Below are 20,035 nucleotides of genomic sequence, written 5' to 3'. Positions count from 1 at the left end.
ATTAAAAATGATTGTGGTATTTAAAACATGTGGAGTGAGCTGTGGTCAGCTTTCACTTTGTTTTTGTCGGCTTGTCGGTTAGTCCACCACTTTGGTCCAGACTGAAATATCTCAAAGGTGATCGGATAAACTGCCATGACATTTTGTACAGCCATTCATGTTCCCCAGAGGAGGTATCCTACTGACTTTGGTGATGCCCTGACTTTTCCTCTAGCGCCAGAGGTGAGACCAAGTCATTGTTTTTACAAGTCACAAGTAAGTCTCAAGTTTTTGCACTCAAGTCCCAAGTCAAGTCCCAAGGAAAGACAGGCAAGTCCCAAGTCCTTTAAGTTTTGAGTCATAATAAACAAATCATAATGCCATTTGCGTCTCTGTCTGTAATTTTCAACCCATAAGTTTTGCACACGGCAATTAATTTTTTGCTGACCACTGTGTAGTTTTTGTACTCGGACAAAATCATATCCAACTGGGGCTCAGTAACGTAACATTATTTTTTCCATGGTTCTGTCCCGCAACGTGATTGGATGCTGTCGGATTGGTTCAAACAATAGAGTGTATCTATAGATGGATGACGCGTCTCCACTTACTCCCACTGTAAAATAGTGAAGCCAAAATATCCTGGATACGGGAGCGTCAATCTTGAGACTTTGATGTCATTTGGAGCCAGAGTCTGCGGTCACCCCCTTTTTATAGCATCAAATAACTAATTAAAACCAAACTTATCAGAAAAATGACACTTGAACATACATCCGTGTGATAAGAACTACCTAAAATGACAGACACCATCTTTAGGAAAAATGTATTTGACGTGAACTTAGATTTTTTAGTTTTGCCCATGTCCAATCCGCTAACATGGAGGGGGCAGGCTTTTTTGCCTATACTGCAGCCAGCCACCAGGGGGCAATTGAGATCATTTGGCTTCACTTTTGGGGAGCTGTCATGTCGTCCATCTTTATATACAGTCTATGGTTCAAACAATGTGGATCTGGGGACTGAAGTGTCGACTTACAGGAAATGAAGGCACATTAATTGATTCGTGGCACACTCTTTAAATAACGTACTCTTTAATCTTTGTGCTTGGGGGAAGTTATCAAATATTTTCAAGTCAAAAGGCTCAAGTCAAAGTGTAGTCACGAGTCATAGGTGTTAAAGTCCAAGTCAAGTTGTCTTTTTTGATTTGAAGTCGAGTCTAATATCATCAAATTTGTGACTCGAGTCTGACGCAAGTCCAAGTCATTTGACCTGAGTCCACACCTCTGTCTAGCGCCACCATGAGGTTGACATTTTTGTTATTTAGTCAAATGTCTCCACAACTATTGGATTGATTGCCATGAAATGTGGGATGCACATTCATGTCCCCCCTCAGGATTAATTGTAATGACTTTGGTGCCCTTAACTTTTCACTTGGTGCCATTTTTTCCTTTGGTCTATGACCAAATTACTACAACTATCGACATTCCCATCAGCCTCAGCTGTACTTTGTGTTATGTGCTAATAAGGAAACGTTAGCATGCTAACTCGCGAAACTCAGATGATCAACATTATATCTGCTGAACATCAGCATGTTGTCATTGTGAGCGTGTTAGCTTGATGACGTTAGCATTTAGCTCAACGCACCGCTGCTAGCGTAGCTGTAGACTCTTGTTTGATTGTATACAAAGAAAAGTTAGAATATGCATCCTCAAGTATATGAATGCAGAGCGTCTGTTCCCACATTCATTGTGCTGAGGAAAGTCATTCTTGTCTCTGTTTACAAAAGCAAGTGCGCTTGAAATAGCAAACATATTGGCTAGAGGGTTAGAAAAATACAGCTGAGCAACAAAAGTACCTTTCTTATTTTCGGCACCGACTGTCACAACTGAAGAATATACACGGCATCTGACTGTAACAACAAAGACAAATACGTGGTTGAAATATGCACAACATATTCTAGTTTCAGTTTTGTCACTGGAGGCAACAGCTACTTTGTGAATTGTGCGATGTTGTAGAAAAACATTTGTTTCACAAGAAATGCAGCATTAATAAACATTCAGAGGATGGGGTCTTTATCTGGAGGACTTGATACAGAATGAAGAACAAACAGCGACAGCAGCTGAGTAGAAGGAGTTGCGTCAGATTGAGATAACGGAGATATTAACCCACATGTTCCTGAAGGACATTCGCTTGGGCAGGACGTTCATTTGGCTGGTTGGTTGGGTTGTGGGTCTGCTCATCCAGCCGGCCTGCACATTGCAGACAGATGTTCGGCCAGCCAAGCCTGCAGTGCCACAGGCAGTGTGTGTTCTAGAAAAACCCGGAGACCAGATGCTGCTACCTGGTGTCCCACCCGCCTGCTGCTCCGCTATACTGGGCATGCTCCAGTGGCCATCACTTGACCTCAAACTGGGGTTCGAGATCGCGTGCCGTCAATCATATTGATGATAGAGTGGAGCGGAGCCGGAACTGAAAGACTTAGTAGGGTCGACTCAGCAGGTTCGCCACCGTGTATCTGACAGGCTGAATTCATGTGCCAGGTTGTTTTGAATAATGAATCAAATAAGGTAGCTATAAGAAATATGAAATATGCATGTGAGTCAGAGGATTTGCTTTTTCTAACAAAGTTAGAGTGCAAGGAGTAATTTCACAACCCGAGTATAATAGAAATAGATATGACACAATAAAGAATTATTTTGGGAAAATCAAAGCATGAAAACACGCAACAATGAAACATCACATGGCATCCTACTGAGTGAACTATCAGAAGTAACATCAAAAGATATAATGCAGCATCTATCTCTTTCAGCCTGATTTTCCCTCCAATTTTGTTCCCCTGATAAATAAACAGTCACTTTCTCCCGAACAAACAGAAACACAGATTCTTCATCCCCCTCCACGGCCCCTGTCATTACCAAACCCTGAAGAAACTTTCGAAGAGATTCAAAGACATTCAAGATTAAAGATGTATTCCTTCTTTTGAAGTTCCAGCACTGTTTTTATCGTATTTCTTCACCAAATGCAGCGTGGTAATGGTGTTTTCGCAGCGTGGTTGGTGCTGACCCAGAACTGCCAGAGAGAGGTTGCTGGCCTGACGGCCGGGCTCTTGTCTCAAAACTCAGTAATGGCATCGCTTCCTTGTAACCTCAAAGGACGGTTTTCTTGCTTGTATTCCAACTGTTATTTATTTATTTATTTATTATATTGTGGTGTGAAAAAGAAGAAAAAAGACAGGGAGGAAGCTGGTTTATTAGACTGGTGCATCTGGGTGGCTTTGTTTGGTAGCATCTTTTTGTAGTCTAGCGCGCTTCAACTCCATCTTTTCTCAATTATTTTTCCCACCTTTTAATCTATATCAAGGATGCTTTTTGTTCAATTGTGTTGATTTTGATGAAGAGACGGCGCAGTCATTGTCTCGTACATCTGGTGTCTTTGTCATCTCTTTTTCTATTGATATGCATCAATGGGTTCAAGCAAACTTTCACCTTTTCTCATATTTGGTTGCACATGAGTTACAATGCTCTGATCTGATGCTTAGATTTCATTAAAGCTTTGAATTCCAATAACGGCTCATTGTTCTTGCTTTTATTAGCTGCTCTATCTCGTAGATTCATCAGGCACATATCTCAGTTCGCTGTGCATCAGTGCATCTCTCTCCTCATCTGCTTGAGAGTCCAGCAGAGAATCACACTGCCCCCTGGTGCCCACAGGCGTCAGTAACACAACAGAATTGATTGTGCAGCCGTCAACCAGACAATACCCTGGTACTCTGCCAGTGGCTCGATACCAAGATCTGTCATGGGCGGCGATGCACGACAATAGATTCTACTGATTGGAGTGGTGCACACTCCTGGCTATGACACTGGCCTACCGCTTGCTATCGAATGGCTGTTTTTCTCTCTCTCCAGTCACAAGCCCCCTAATTCAGCAATCAATGCTACTCATTTTAATAGCACCTCTGCTGTTGCCCCGAGGAGGGAAGAGGAGAAATCAGGGTGGGCCGGTGTCAAACCATTTTTCTGAGGAGAAGACCGCAATCATGGCTTTGATGGATCTCTGAAAATGACTAAACACGCTACAGTGCTGCAGTGGGGGTATCATGCTGGGCTGTGTTTGTTACTGGAACCAGTTGCACAAACTTGTTTAAGCGTAATACTATAACTGTGTGGATTCATTTTCAACCAGATGCAAGTTATATGTATATGAAGCCTTAATGCAAGACAGGTAATCTGAAAAAATCATGTGCCTCTGTGTCCTCTGGTGTCCTCCGGTGCTCCTAATGGCATCTGCAAGATTTCACAGATCGGAGGAAAACAACCAATTAGAGCCGAGCTGGATTCTGCCGTCTCTGAGCAGCTGTCAATCACTCTCGAACTCCGATCAAATGGTCAAACTAGGCAGCGCTGATCAAATATTAATCAATATTCTGTTACTGTAATGCCTATTTCTCTCCTCAAATGTTTTCAGAAACATCTTGTAGTGCACTGTTTAGCTGTAAAATTAGAAAGTTTGTGAATCGGCAGCCATGATGAGATTAGTTGAGGAAATACCAAGAACCGCCCACCAGCCGGAGCAAACTTTCTAATTTTGGCCAAAGTTTCCCAACAAGGGCTAGATTTTTTTAAAGCCTGAAAACAGAGCCATGAGAGAGGCAGAAGTCTAGTTATCTATCAGAACACTTGAATTACAATATGCTGAAAGGTTATTATTGACTTTTTGCCCAATGATGCCAAAAACATTCTGCCTACTGCAGGTTTAACACAAAGTACTGAGACTTGATGATACAGAGAGTAGAATATAAAATCAAAGACACAGTCATAAGTACAGAGACAAGGCTGCATATGACCTTCTGCAGCAAACACACATTTCCATCATATCCATTACAAGCTTGAATCCAACCTCCTATGTTCTGTTTTTAGCTGACATGTTACTTTGCTTTCTAGCTCCAAGATGCAATGTGAGCTGAAGCAGCCATAGGCTCCTCCAAAGACATTCTAAGTAAGTGCTCCGAATGACAAGACAGACTAAATACCCTCTAACAAACGATACAAGACTGCAGAAAGCGCTTTAACAAAGGAGGTATGTAATGAACCCAAGGTGCCTTCTCCCCAATATATCATCCTGAGTGAATTTGCCAACATCACTCTCTCTACCTCCGAGCATGGTAAATGAGAATTTATGCGCCCGCTACTTTGTCATTCTTTACTTTTTTTTTCACCCCCACGAGGTAGCCATGCCACGCGAGACAGATATTTCCACCAAAGGCAATATCCCCTCGCAGTAATTATATCAGAGGGAGAGAATGGCTCATTAACATATGCTAGGCATGTCAGGAATTTACAAGCGCCATTTGTAGATGCCTCTCGTCAGTGCGCTGCTCCCATCCGTATGGTGTCTCCTTTGAGGATGCGACCTCCTCATTTCCATAGACGTCAATCAAGCTGAGCGTGTTTTTTTTTTTTTTTAAATATTCTGTACAAAAACACAGGGCTCTCTGAATATGGCAATCATAAGGGACAGCTCAGTGATATGGAAAAAAGTGTGTGTGCACACATGTGTGGGTGCGACTGTGTTTTGTGAAGCGACATGATGAAAACAAAGCGATGGGGGCAGAATTATCTTGATGATGTGTCATCAATGCAGAGCGGGTGGAGTGATTTGTATTTGCTTTTCTGCAGTGTGTTAAAGAGGCCAGTGTGTACGTGTGAATACATGCATAAAGCTTGACACCAGACACCAGACCGACTAACAGGCAAGTCCCGAGGCCACTGAGCTAGTGGCGCCGCTGCTGCTGCTGCTCCACTGCTTCAGGACCCAACATCTGCTGCCTTCAAGAAGGCACGTACTGTTGGCCTTTCACCCATTAGTATGGTGCCAGTAGAACTGACTGACCTATTTATAAGCCATGTTCAGATAAACCCTTTAAAAACAATTTGTGAGGTCATTATGTAAATCTAGTGAATATTTAGTGAAATTATATCTAATTTATGGTCCGATTTACCTTAGAACAAAACGGTGTCTGTGTTATCTTAGTCATGGTAATTAAGTCTTTAAAAAGTTTTAATGTAGATGTGTTAACATACAGTTCTCTTCCTGTGCCGGAGGCAGGAGAGCAAAGTCTGCAGTGATGTAACCAAGCAAAATTTCCCTGTGAAGTGGTGTATTTATAATAAAACAGAGTTAGACATAATTGGCAATATGATGATACCCAGTGTGATTATTCAGGGATAATATAACATTTTTAGAAGAATGTTTAATGCAAGTTTCATTAAAGGAATAGTTTAACGTTTTGGGAAATACATGTATGCGCTTTCTTGTCACGAATTAGGTGAGAAGATCGATACCAATATCATGTCTATATGGTAAATATGAAGCTACCGCCAGCAGTCGGTTAGTTTAGTTTAGCACAATTGGCTGGAAACGGAGCAGCTAGCCTCGCATTGTGGGATGTAACAAAATCCACCTTCCAGCACCTCTAAAGCTTAGGAGACACATGTCTTGTTTCTGCAATCTGTACAAAAACCACAGTAGTAGTATTTAAGAGCCCTGGTAGCATCTCTAAAGTTAGCTGTTTCCCCCATTTCCCCTGTTTCCAGTCTTTGTGCTAAACTAACTGGCTGCAGACTCTAGCTTAATCCTTAAGGCCATTACACACCGGCGGTGTTTTTTTAATTTGCACGTCTATATATTTTTTCGAACTGTTGTTTTTGTCATGAATACTTTCACACAGAACATGAATATTACACAGCAAAAAAGCGGCATACTTTTTTTCTGGCACAAGGTTGATTTTCTGAGCTTTCGCACCACATCATAAAGGCATCATAAAGGCATCAACCAATCACGTTGTGTGGAACGGGTTGAGTTGCGCCTATATTTACGAAACAACAACATGGAGGCACTGTAATCCAAACCAAGATGGCAAAATGTATCACTCCTTTCAACATTGACAAAGGCCTTCACTCCGTTCTTACCTTTCACAATAAAATCCCTATACATATAATACTCACAGGCAAGTATTTCACCCCCAGTGTGTAAAGACTGTTGCGTTGGGTATCAATCTTCTCATCCAACTCTGATACGGTTGTGAAGTGAATAAGGGTATTTCCCAAAATGTCAAAACTATTCCTTTAAGTATCTTCTTGAGATGAGCGTGTTGATCCCATAAACTCTGTTGAGACTCTGTCCTGCTGTCAAATCCTGAATTTTCAAATGCTGTAAACAATGTTAATGACAGGACATGATTTCTGTTTTGGGGTGGAGCATTGATGTACTACGTATTGCAAATATACATTATAGTATGGTCATAATTTATTGAATATTTATTGAAATTAAACCATAGTCCATTCAATGTAGGGCAAATGCATAAGCTCAGATGTTGCTGTGCCCGAGTGGCCCCAGACTCTTTGTCTGCCCGACCCCGAGGCTTCGTCCACTACAAGCCAACGAGGCCAAGACAGACTGGTGTGGTGTTTAGTTCCACCACACTGGCTGACTTGGCCCAATGCCCTCATATTGTAATTGACAGTAAGCTAACTAAGCTGACTGGAAAAGGAATTCAGGCTGAAAACACAAATACATACACTTAAACAGATGACAGCCTCACTTAGTAGCACACAGTAGCTTTGAAAAAGATTTTTTTTAAATGAATAAGGTAAGTGAAAATGAACAAAAGAAATGAATTTAAAAGGATATGGATTAATTGGCTGGGAATGAAAAAGTGATCTAACAGTGGCATAACAGGAGTTTGACAAAAAGCCTACAAAGTGAGATGGAGACGGAGAGAAAAGTCATTTTGTGTGTTGAATGAGTCTGGTCTTTTGCCCCAGCAAATGTCACTGTAATGACTGAAGACCCAATGTCCATTTCCATCACCAGCCGCTCTCTCTATCTCTCCCTTTCTCTCTCATTCATTGTCATTGCCTTTTCCCTTTAAGTGCACTTTCGCCCACACCACTTGGAAATTGATTGAAACAAAATGTCACAATTATGCCCTGTAGCTCGCCGCTTCAATTATTCATCAATTAGGGGCTAGGCTCCTTTTTTTCTCTCCTCTGAGCTGATTTTTCATTCAGTTTGCTCGAGATGTATGGCTCCCCTGCTGTTAACCAGTCCAAAGTCATTAGTTTCTGGGTTTGCAATTAAACCTGATGCCTTATGCATGAGGCTCCGACTCAGTAGACACACGCAGCAGCGGCCGCAGCAGCCAGCGAACGAGCTAGCAAGCTCTGGAGGCGTGGATGGGAAATTAATTTGCTAGAAATGAAGTTCTCTCTCTCTCCCTCCTCTCTCCTCTCTCTTGTCTGGCAGGTTGGAACAGATGCCACTGGCTGGAGATGGAGATAGAGATGGGACGACTATGGAGTCTCAGCACAGCTTGATCAGCACTGACAAGGGAATAGGATCTCACTAGATTTACATAGATAAAATATGTGTAGGTGATAATGCTAGTGACTTTTTTATTCAGGTATTGCTAGAATTTTGTCAGCAATGTGTGACTTTACTGGTTCTATAAACTCACACCAGTTTAATAGGTATAACTAATGCAGTCCTGCAATAAATCCTATATTGTTAAGGGCTGGGAATCACCAGAGCCTCTACGACACAATATTATCACAATACTTAAATTCTTATTGTGATTTTAAACTTTTTGTGATATTCTGAGTATGGCGATAAGATATTTTACGATATATTGCAATTCATTACTTTTTTTTCCAACTGCAAACTATGCAGTTTGTCAACATCTGTTTTATGTAATAAGATGCAGTTTTTACTCTGTTCATCTGAGTTTTCATTCACATATCTTGAGGTCAGAGGTCAAGGGACCCCTCTGTAAATGGCCATGCCAGTTTTTCCTCGCCGAAATGTTGTGTTCCTTTTGAAGCGTTATTTATCGTTCTTCCTGACAAGCAAACATGGCATGGATTTTCTAGTTTCATATGATACCAGTATCGTCTCTCTAGCTATAAGTCTGAGTCCGCTACAACCTCTGAAAGACAGAATAGCATCCAGGACCTCTGTCGGCCGTCAGATTGTTAATTAAAGACTGATATTTGACGTTCGTGTATCGATACAATATTGCCATGCAAAAAATCACGATACCATGATGTGTCGATTTTTTTTTTTCCCCCACCCCTAGTTGTTTATAGAGAGGGGTTGGCATTATACAGAGAGGTGTTTCCATTATTTAGCCTACCTTCATTGATACAAATGAGGTGGACAAAAAAATACAAACACCTGTCAGTAAAATCCAATACAAAATCCAATATTTTTAAAATTAAATTTAATTGTAATGGTTGAGCCTCCGTGTTGAACAAACATGGTGAAAGTATCTTGCCAGTTATATTTTTCATACCTGCACTGACCAAAAAAAAACAGCTGTAGTTAATCCAGGTGTTCATGTACAAAGGTTTTGTCTAAGTAGTACAAAGTAGTAAGCAAAGTTATCATGTGCAGATCTGGTATCCAGCTGTTGCAGTCTTTATTTTATTATTGGGAATTATATGACAGTTATGGTTGGCACACTGCATAAATATATTCTACATGCCACCAGTTGAAACCTATATTAAGCATTAAAGCAGGATCCGACATTGGGACAATTTTCAATGTTCATTGGATGCCACCTAGTGACCACAGAGTCAAATGGCATCTCTGAGATGTTAGAAGGACAAAAAACATATATACTGGAAATCATAGCACCGTATTAATATACCTCAACGCATCTAACTACTGCCAGAAATGTATTACCTTGGCGAGGTCTGTTGTTAAATGTGTGTACTTACAAATCTGTGTCCACAGTTTTAGTTTAAAAAAAGAGATGGGATAGTGATTGAGATCATGAATCGTACCTTTTCTTTTAAATGAACTTGTATTTATCTCTTAGCAACACCGTAGAAGGCGTGTCCATCTGTATTAAAGCACTTGTATGAACAAAGAAGGGCGCGCACAGGAATAGTCTTCGAACTCCTCATTTCCATGTCCTGTAACACACATAAAACATGACGCACTTTTAATTACATGAGCCGCTACATGATCATCCTATATCCTGTATTTACCAGGAGTGTAATAAAATATTGATGATGATGATAATAATAATAATAATAATAATAATAATAATAACTTTATTTATAGAGCACTTTTCATACAAGAGATGTAGCTGTACAAAAGAAAATAAAAATGCAATACACTTGCGTATTGCAATATTATGTTTTCTGATACTGTATCAATTCTCAAAAACACTATAGATAGGTGTTACGCGGCAGACGGTGGCTCGGATTGAACAAAAGTAGTGCTATGATGTTGGATGTTACAGGGATTGTGATGCAAATGTATATCCCACTGTTCTGATTGTATAAAAAAAGCAAACTTGTTTTTACTCAGATTTTATGCATATGGTGTTGTGTTTCTTATACTATGACAGTTTTTTCAAAATTTGATTTTAATTTAAAAAATCGCAATATATCGCCTTGCAGTATTGCAATACTGTATATTGACTCGTAACCCCTGTATCATGTATCGTATATCCAGATTCTTTATAATACACAGCCCAGAGAATCATATTCTTTTTAAGGAAATCTTTACACATAATACCATAATGCAATGATAGTAGGGCAAAAACATTCAACCAACCTTCTTTAGACTGATAAAATGAACACACTCCAGCCAGGTGGTGAGGATGGGATCCAGGCAGAGCGCACAATAGCTGCCACAGGCCAACAGAGCATGCAGGACTGGGTAGTGGGGGAGCATCCTGTGGACCAGAGAGAACCCGTCCCTGTCCTCCCGCAAGACAACTCTAGCAGCCAGTTCCTGGGAAACAAAGGTGAGACAAGAATATTGTTGAGCAAATACACTCATACAATATCACTGAATAAACACAAAGACATATTGTGAGATATCTTTTTTTAAGTGACACTCTACCTTTAACGTAAGCACCTCCGCATCCTGCACTGACGACATCGGCTTACAGCGCACAAACTTGTTGCCTTCATGGTATAGCTCCTGCAGGGGCAGCAGGTGAAACTACACAGAGCAACGTCCTAGTGTCATACAGTGAAGTTGTAATTCACAATGCAGCATAGGGCTGCTGTATTTACCTAATACTGTATACTGTACCTCAACAGGGAACATGGACAACTGGTTGCCACCCACATCCAAAACTTGGAGTTTTGCCAGCGCCCTGATTCCCTGAAATGTAAGGTAAGCATGTGGTTATGTAGCTAACACATTGTACAGTAAAAATCACACCAGGGGGTACCCACCTCTGGTAGGCTGGTCAGCTTGTTTCTGGCTAAATGCAACTTGGTGAGTTCTTTACACTGATACAGCTGCTGAGGTAGCCGGGTCAAATTATTGGAGGTCAAGTTTAGCTCAGACAAGCTGGTGAGATGACCCAACTCAACAGGGACCTCCTCCAGCTTGTTGTCCAGCACACTGAGATGTTGAAGCCTGCTCAAACTAATGGAAAAAAACAGGTTTATAACACAGAATACATTATTCTAAACTCCTTTGTGACCTTCATTTGATCATTTCTTGAGATATCAGCCTAGATGAAGACAAGTTTATCAGTCAACAACAATAGAGTTAATTTAACAATGTCACAGTATAGTATATCGAAAAAAGGTCATAATATGGTATGTTGAAAAAAGTCATAACAATTCGTAGTGTAGCACGCCATAAAAATGTAAAAGTATAGCACATCTAAAATTATATCAATATGACTTTTTTCGACATACTATATTATGACATTGTTAAAGTCATACTATAGCATAGTATAGTATGTCAAAAGATGTCATAAAAAAGTGATAGTAAAGTCACAGCATAGTAACTATACTGTGACTTTTTTTTGACATGCTATGATTTTCTATGATCTACTACATTTTTATACTATACTATGACTTTTTGATATTTTTATACTATACTATGACTTTTTGATATTTTTATACTATACTATGACTTTTTTATGACATTTTATACCATACTATACTATGACTATTTTTGACATACTATACTATGATTTTTTTCTACATACTATACTATGACATTTTATATCATACTATACTATGACTTTTTGACATTTAAGATACTATGACTTTTGTATGACATTTTATACCATACTATACTATGATTTTTTTATGAAATTTTTATACTATACTATGACTTTTTGACATTTTTATACTATACTATGACTTTTTTATGACATTTTTATACTATACTGACTTTTTTATGACATTTTATACCATACTATACTGTGACTTTTTGTCTACATACTATACTATGATATTTTATGATCTACTTTACTATGACACTTTATACCATACTATACTATGACTTTTTTATGACATTTTTATACTATATTATGACATTTTTATGACATTTTATATCATACTATGAAATTTTTTCGATATACTATACAATGATCTTTTCTACATACTATATTATGACACTTTATACTGTACTATACTATGACTTTTTATGACATTTTTACACTATACTTTTTTATGACTTTTTGACATTTTTATACTATACCATACTATGACTATTTTCGACATACTATACTATGATTTTTTTCTACATAAAAAATGACATTTTATACCATACCATACTATGAATTTTTTTCTACATACTATACTATAACATTTTATACCATACTATAAGATCTCGGGTAGCATGGTACCCTAAATGTACCTTTTAATCTCTGCTGGAAGTCTTTTAAGCTGGTTGTGGTTCAGATTGAGCACAACAAGGTTTCGTAAACCATCTGTAAAAATACAAATAGAACAATAATTTTAGCTTTGTTTTTGTAACAAATCTTCTGAGGTGCTAATCATGCAGCACACAGTGAGAACCCTACCTATCACATCAGGTGGCACTAATGTAATCTGGTTGCTGAACAGATACAGTTTCTTCAAGGACTCCAGATGGCCCAACACAGCAGGGACTTCCTTCAAGGCATTATTTCCCAAATTCAGCTCAACCAGCTTGCAGGCATTGCAAAAACAAAAAAGTATTTAATCACAAATCTGCGTGGTGTGTAAAAACATTTATAGAGCTGTTGTCTTGGATCACTTCCAGTGAGCAAACAGGCGGAGGAGACTCACTCGGTGTAGGGAGATCAGGCAGGCAGGCAGGGAGCTGATGGAGTTGTTGTTCAGCAGGAGAACCGACAGTTGGGTTAGTCCGGAAACACACTCGGGAAGCACCTTTATCTTCTTACAGCTCAAGTTTAAAGAGTTTGCTTTAGAATAGAAAGATCTTACCACTGACACCATCATTTCTAAATCACTCACATGCATGTTTCCATGGCGACGAGATGCTTTTTGACACGTGGAAGAAGAAGAAGACTTTGCTTTGAGGCAGTAGCAGCCTCTAGTGGTGACAGCTGATCATATAGGATATGTCAGTGCAAGAGACAACCACAACAACAACACATAATAGATGGAACTCACACTCTGCCTTTTATTTACTCCTCTTTTCTTTTCTTTTTTTACATTTATCCTTTGATATCGCAATATATTGTTATTAATTGTTTTTTTTATGTGTTTGTTTTATTGACACAACAAACATTAATTACTTCTTTATTGTTTTCTTCCATTTACATGCATGTTCTTTTTAAATATCTATATATTGTAATTTGCTTAATGAATTGTATATATGTATATATATGTTTTTGTTTTTATTTTGTATTTTATTTGAATTGACGCTTTGGCAATATTATTCACCTGACAGTCATGCCAATAAAGCAAATTGAATTGAATTGATCATCATTTTTCTTTAGAAATACCCCAGTATAAAACTCTATTACAAATACAAACACTAGAGTATTATCAGCAAAACGCACTTAAAATATTATTAAAACTACTATATTTGCGTTTCCCCTCCCCCCCCCCTTTTTTATTTTCTATAGACTTATTTGTTTATTTAATTTATTATTACTCTATTTTTGTATTAATATTTTTTTTTTATTTTGATATTTTTTTTTTAACTCTATTCTTTATCATTATTTATTTTCTTAATTTTATTTCAATTTTGAGAGTTGAAGTTGTTTTCTCTAGTGTATTTAATGAGTTTGTCTATAAGCTCAACTACTTAAAAAATGGTTTATAAACTATTGTAATTACGAACTGTAAATTGCATATATGAAAACAACCTCGAAAAAATAAAGTATGAAAAAAAAAAGTTTAAAAAAAATAGATATATTAAAACCCCACATTGTGCGGAATGGATCCTTTCAGAGTAATATTAGCCTATATATCATATAACTGGATTATTATTATTAGCCTACTGATGCATTAAAGTGTAAGAAGCGTTTTGATGTTGCTGGTAGAGGTGAAGCTAGATTTAACAACTTTATATACTGTTGAATCATTATTTTAGTTTTTAGAATATTCATCTTTCACAATCTCATACTGAAAACTGTATTAATTTAAAACCAGTTAATACCATTTTCCTCATTGGAAATATTAGAAAAAAAAGCAGTGACATACCTTAGTATTGTATATGTTTATGTAACATTGATGTGATTTACAATTTCCACAGTTCGGTTCATTCCAAGAACACTGCAAAAGATCAACAACCCTTCAGTTGACATTTGGAGTGACAGGAACGATCAACATCTCTTACATCCTCTCCTGCCCATTATGGATAAAAAGGTACGTGGTACACTGTCGCTTCCCAAAGTGGGCTGAAGTGAAGCACTGGGGTCACTGAGATAGACCAAGGGTGTCCACTGTAAAATCATGAACATGTTAATTTCCCCCTCTATGCTGTTTTTCATTAGCAGAATGACACTGTTTTCAGAACTAGATCTCACTCTACCCACTGATAATCTTTTGACTTCTAAACAGAGACATACAATGATGTGTTTAACCCATTCTGAAAACAGCAACAAACTCTGTTAACCTCAGCTTAACAATGTCTTCAATACATTTGTATTTAGGGGCCCTTAGTGTGAGTGGTTTGAACACTCCTGCATCACACACATTGGTTTATGTCACACCAAGACTGAGCTGTCTCTCAGCTGTCCTCTGCATTGGCCGGGTCCTTCAGCAGCTCCACAGAATTGTAGTGCTCTCCCAGTCCATAGGCGTGACGCATATAGCTGCAAACAATGAGAAAATAGATTCTGTGAGTCAAGAGGTCCGAGATAAACATTTCCAAATTCTGAAAAGCTTTATCAGAACGTGTCATTGGATATAGTTAATGCATAGATTACAGTTATATAAGTTTGTCTGTCTACAGCTGCTTTAGTGAGTGTGTGTGTTCGCCATGATGTTGTCGATTTCTTAACTTTTACATGCGCTTACATGAGGGCCCAAAAAATCATATTATATCCTTCATGAACAAGCACAGTAGATATGTTTTCAACTCGATATATTATACATTTTCCTACTAATTTAACAGTATATATTTGAACATTATGCTAATGACTCGCTGACAAACATAACGTATACACGACGTACACAAGGGTGATGGATTCACTATCGAATTCCTCCCCGATTTTTATAGTTGGGGAGTCGGCCTGGATCACTTCCACTGGCAAGTGAAGAACTTGGGTCAAAGCTCGCAACTGTTGGGGAAAAAAAGGCATGAAAAAGAAAATTATTGAAAAGTACAAAGAGCAACATCACAGTGCATCTGTGACAAAACCAACAACTCACTTCCAGTTGTCCACCCCAAGCTGCTGTGTGCTCCACGTCACTGCAGTACTTCTCAAACTCATCTAGACACCAATACACACAAAAACACTTGCATGAATACTGTACATGCACATAATTTCTTTCTAAAATATGTCATATCTATGGCTACCAATTTTTGGTCTTCAATATACCTATGATGAATTGTTTCTGAAAGCCAAAACGATCAAAGTGTTACCTGATGTGTACATGTCACCGGTGTTGCTGTTGGTGAGGAAAGGCAGGAAGTCGTCAGCATGGCCTCTCATGTGCTCAGCAGTGCGGGACCGGAGATCTTTCACACTCATGATTAACCCAGGCTAGAATAAAACAGAATAGAATATTATGCACTCTGTATGTGAACTTTAGTAATAACATATGTATGAACTTTGTTGAAAGTTTGTCAGAGCAGACAGTGCAGTGGCAAAGGAGTGTAGACGGTACTTTTGCTCATCACATTTCCTTCAAAGGTCTTTTCATTGATTAGCAATAATGAGTTAAACAGTAACTGTACGGTGAAAAGATTTTGTTTTGCCCAACATCACTCATAACATGTCCATTTACTAACACAAAAAACAAACACACAAGCAACCAAAGCCGACCACAGAAAATATCTAATATTCTAAATTATGGATAACTAAAGTTCAAATTATAGACAACAATACAGAGAGAATATCTATAAAACACCTTAATAGTAACAGGAAAAAAAAAAAGTCGAGAAATAAAGGAAATATAAAATTGATAAATAGGATAGGAAAAATAAATGAATAAAAAGTAAAATAAAATAATAATACTAATTTAAAATATATATAAATTAAATTAAATAATTTAAAAAATTTACAGAGATTACTTTAGTCGTGGGTTTCTCAAAAAATGTCAAGGGGCACCACACCTTGTAAAATGTACTCTCTGTTCCCTGGGTAGTATAACGGATTTTCTAGATTCATACAGGACATAACGTCTGTAATTCAATGTGAGTGAGAAAGAGGGGCAGAATCCTTCCACTTAAGTAAGAAAGCTCATTGAGCAAGTAAAGAAGAAAAAGCCAACAAATTCAGTTTTGCTTTCGGCAAGTCCAAGTCTGGGGCAGTGACAAAAATGGCGGTCACAGGATTTGGCGGTGAAAGGTCTCATCCCATTTCTGATTAGGTAGTCAAACTACAGCTACAGGTATAATAGTCCTATATCGAGGTGAAGTACCTTTGATCGGTGTGCCAGCTGATCTTCAATTGCACGGTACATGCAGTGGCCATCAGAAGAGATCTCCTTGATCTGAAGCTGTTGCTGGGCGAGTTTCTCAGCCAGCTTCAAACCCTCCTGGTGCCTCACACCCTGCAAGTTCTGCACCTCGGCCTCAGCAATCCTGCTCTCCCTCTCCTTCTCCTGGGCAGCCTTCTTGTCCTGGAGAGGATCATTTAAATTAAATGCATTTAATTAGTACTTGAAACCGTGACTGAAACAAAATTAAAAAGGAAAGCAAACACAGTTGGTTGATTAAACTACCAATTAAATACGAATGATAGATTATTCTTAAGTGTGCTTCCTCCATTGTATACTAAATGACAGTTATAGGGCTGTGGGCAATAACAAACAGCACTTAAAACTGTCCTATTTGAGGTGGAGCCTGTATCTCACCCTTCTCTTCTGGGCCTTGGTTAACCGTGGCTGTTGGACCTCTTCTTCTTCTTCTTCTTCTTCTCCTCCTCCACCCTCCATCTTCATGGTCTCCACTCCATTTAACACCTCTTCCACCTTTTAACATTGAGTGAAAAGAGCTTTAGATATGCTGCACATAAAAAACATCTAAAAAACAGATACAAACGTGAAAAAAATGCATTCTGTGCATTTGCTCAGTGCACATTTGCTTCTTTTACAATGTACCTCCCAACTGATTAAATACAACTATGTGCATTTTCAATACATCCATGTGTCTGGTTTGGACCGATACATGTGTGCAATAAATTATGCAGGGATTGCATTGTAAAGGGTAAATCTTTTTTAAGTTTCATGATGTAAAATCTTTGTCAGTCGTCTGAATGCAGATATCTACCTCTGTGTTGGTGGTAGATTTGAGTTGCCTCAATTCCTCCTCGTGTCTCTGGTTTAGGTCAGCCTCTATTTTTGCGATCTCCTCTGTCATCTGCTTCCTCCTTTTCTTGTCATTTTTGGGGATTGCAGTTTTCATGCTCTGGATTTTAGCTTTAAATGAATCACAAAACAAAACTTCAATAAAGCCCACACACAATACAGAATAGAGCACTCAGGTGGTGCTAGATGTGGGTTGGAAAAGTAAAAAAATATATCAGATGACCAGGATGATCAACATGAAGAAGAATACACTCACTGATGGTATTGATGTACCATCAGTGAGTGATTTATCAGTTAGAAGAAATTAAAAAAAAACATCCTTCTTCAATCCATAAATCACATGTGGCAGGAAACTGCTGCTGCACCTCTCTCCATGAATTAAAATAGGTTATCCTACATAGCTTAACATAAAGATATATTTCTCCTCAGACATTGTTTAGACTTTTCTTTTCCAACATTTTTCAAACTTGTTTTCAGACTTTTTTTTTTTTTTTTTACCTTTTTCAGAAATTGTTTAGACTTTTCTTTTCCAGCATTTTTCTAACTTTCTTTTGACATTTTTTTCAGACTTTTTTTTCAAACTTTTTTTTTCAGACATTTTTTCAAATTGTTTTTTTCAAGCTATTTGTCAGACATTTTTCAGACTTTTTTTTTTACGAATGTTTTTTACCTTTTTCAGATATTATTTAGACTTTTCTAACCGAGTGATTTATCGGTTAGAAGAAATAAAAAAAAACATCCTTCTTCAATCCATAAATCACATGTGGCAGGAAACTGCTGCTGCACCTCTCTCCATGAATTAAAATAGGTTATCCTACATAGCTTAACATAAAGATATATTCCTCTTTTAGCCCTAATCTGTGACGTCACAGCTAATATTTTGTCTTTGACAAGTGATGAAAAACATATGTATGTATGCATCCGTTTCTGGACGCATGTATACCTTTTATACACATTTATGTATATATACTGTATATTTGTTTTATCAACTCGTCCTACCATTTAACCACTTCTATTATTGATATGTATTGTGATGTTCTGTTTTAGCAGGTACCATATTTTGTACTTTATTTATCTGCTTTTGTCTTGTGACGCACTTTGTAACATCTGCTTTGAGAAGTGCTATATAAATAAATGTATTATTATTATTATTATTATATGTTGACATCAATCATAAGAAGCTTGTAAGTTTCAGCCTATAGAGATCTGTTCAGCAGCTGTTTTCTACCCTTTATGATTTACTGTGAATTTACTGTGAAATCATCAGAGTTTATTTCAATAATGTCATATCTCATCCATAAAATAAAGGCAATACATACAGACTTAATCAATAACTTGCACTTTCTGGAGTTTTAAATTAAATATGTTAAGATATAGCAGAACAATTTATAGAAATAGTTTATATCTGATTACAATAAAAGCAAACTCTTACAATCTGCAGTGTCTGAATCATGATTAAATCAAAATGTCACTTGTGAAAACTACAATCACTGTGAGCTACTAGTGAAAAACATAATGCACAAATACCTAATAATGACACTGTCATAATGACACTGTCATTTTGGTTTTGCTCAGTCTCCTGTGAAGTGGCATTTTCTAACTATCACTTGGCTTGCTGGTAGCTACATTGGTGCTAAATTCCTAGAAATAAAACAACACATGAGATGCACAAGCTGACAATGAAAGTGAAAAACTGTTGCAACCTTGCATATCTTTCTTCTCCTTGCGATGCTGCTTTCCCAGCTGCCCGTCTGATGTCTCCTCTGGTGTCTCCACTCTCTCCTCCTCCATCATGATGCAGCTCTCTGTGTTCAGTGGGACACTTTGTGAGCTAAATGAAGACTGTCCTCCGTTAGATAAACAACGTGTTGTGATGTCCCTGTCATAAAATAGTCCTCATCACTGACGAGAGATAAAAATAAATATTCCACAATGAATAAAACGTGCTGATATCATGGCCTTAACCGGAAGAGACGAGGAGCTTTCTTCTTCTTCTTCTCCTAGATTAATGTCGCTCTACCGCCACCTCTTGGCTGCTTATTATTCATTCATGGTTTATTTAATAGGGACCAATACAATGTACATAGACAACTTAAAAACAGCTATCTGATGCCAGTATCATAGTGCTTTTAGTGGATGCCAATTTGCAACACCTGTCCCTATAAGGGCTTTTTGTGAAAATAAGAGATTAAAACAGGAATGGGTACAGGAAAAATAAATAAATACAATAAAGCACACATTTTTACGGACATTCTTTTTATCTTTTTCACCCATTGTTTAGATTTTTCTTTTCCAGCATTTTT

General features: G+C 37.9%; 2 protein-coding genes across 3 annotated transcripts; both read right to left on the bottom strand.

Moving 5' to 3' along the window:
• Window positions 1-9,809: 9,809 nt before the first annotated feature.
• lrrc69 (leucine rich repeat containing 69) lies at window positions 9,810-13,295 on the bottom strand. Of its 2 annotated transcripts, none has more exons than XM_074613159.1 (8): window positions 13,071-13,289; window positions 12,824-12,950; window positions 12,658-12,730; window positions 11,232-11,427; window positions 11,086-11,157; window positions 10,891-10,992; window positions 10,600-10,779; window positions 9,810-9,950 (listed from the first exon to the last, which is right to left on the bottom strand). In XM_074613159.1, exons 1-8 carry the CDS (start codon window positions 13,263-13,265, stop codon window positions 9,843-9,845), a joined length of 1,053 nt encoding a protein of 350 aa, XP_074469260.1. In that variant the 5' UTR covers window positions 13,266-13,289; the 3' UTR covers window positions 9,810-9,842. The 2 variants fall into 2 exon arrangements, with proteins under 2 accessions (XP_074469260.1, XP_074469261.1); XM_074613160.1 differs by having other exon boundaries at window positions 9,825-9,950; window positions 10,628-10,779; window positions 13,071-13,295.
• A 1,162-nt stretch (window positions 13,296-14,457) lies between these two features.
• otud6b (OTU deubiquitinase 6B) lies at window positions 14,458-19,734 on the bottom strand. Its single transcript, XM_074613684.1, has 8 exons — window positions 19,436-19,734; window positions 17,695-17,843; window positions 17,280-17,396; window positions 16,845-17,045; window positions 15,844-15,964; window positions 15,630-15,691; window positions 15,432-15,538; window positions 14,458-15,070 (listed from the first exon to the last, which is right to left on the bottom strand). Exons 1-8 carry the CDS (start codon window positions 19,524-19,526, stop codon window positions 14,986-14,988), a joined length of 933 nt encoding a protein of 310 aa, XP_074469785.1. The 5' UTR covers window positions 19,527-19,734; the 3' UTR covers window positions 14,458-14,985.
• Between the last annotated feature and the right edge of the window lie 301 nt (window positions 19,735-20,035).

Source organism: Sebastes fasciatus, chromosome 17, assembly GCF_043250625.1.
Source record: "Sebastes fasciatus isolate fSebFas1 chromosome 17, fSebFas1.pri, whole genome shotgun sequence".
Classification (NCBI taxonomy): domain Eukaryota; kingdom Metazoa; phylum Chordata; class Actinopteri; order Perciformes; family Sebastidae; genus Sebastes; species Sebastes fasciatus.
The sequence above is the reverse complement of the archived record's forward strand: the minus strand, read 5'-3'. Positions and strand labels throughout refer to the sequence as shown.

Excerpts from the sequence above, each read along its gene's own strand:
- otud6b (XM_074613684.1), bottom strand. The coding sequence starts at position 19,526 with ATGATGGAGGAGGAGAGAGTGGAGACACCAGAGGAGACATCAGACGGG. Across the intron at positions 15,965-16,844 it reads AGCTGGCACACCGATCAAAG|CCTGGGTTAATCATGAGTGT; the intron begins GTACTTCACCTC and ends GTTTTATTCTAG. Across the intron at positions 15,692-15,843 it reads CGGTGACATGTACACATCAG|ATGAGTTTGAGAAGTACTGC; the intron begins GTAACACTTTGA and ends ATTGGTGTCTAG.
- lrrc69 (XM_074613159.1), bottom strand. The coding sequence starts at position 13,265 with ATGCATGTGAGTGATTTAGAAATGATGGTGTCAGTGGTAAGATCTTTC. Across the intron at positions 12,731-12,823 it reads AGTGCCACCTGATGTGATAG|ATGGTTTACGAAACCTTGTT; the intron begins GTAGGGTTCTCA and ends GTATTTTTACAG. Across the intron at positions 11,158-11,231 it reads AGCTGACCAGCCTACCAGAG|GGAATCAGGGCGCTGGCAAA; the intron begins GTGGGTACCCCC and ends CTTACATTTCAG.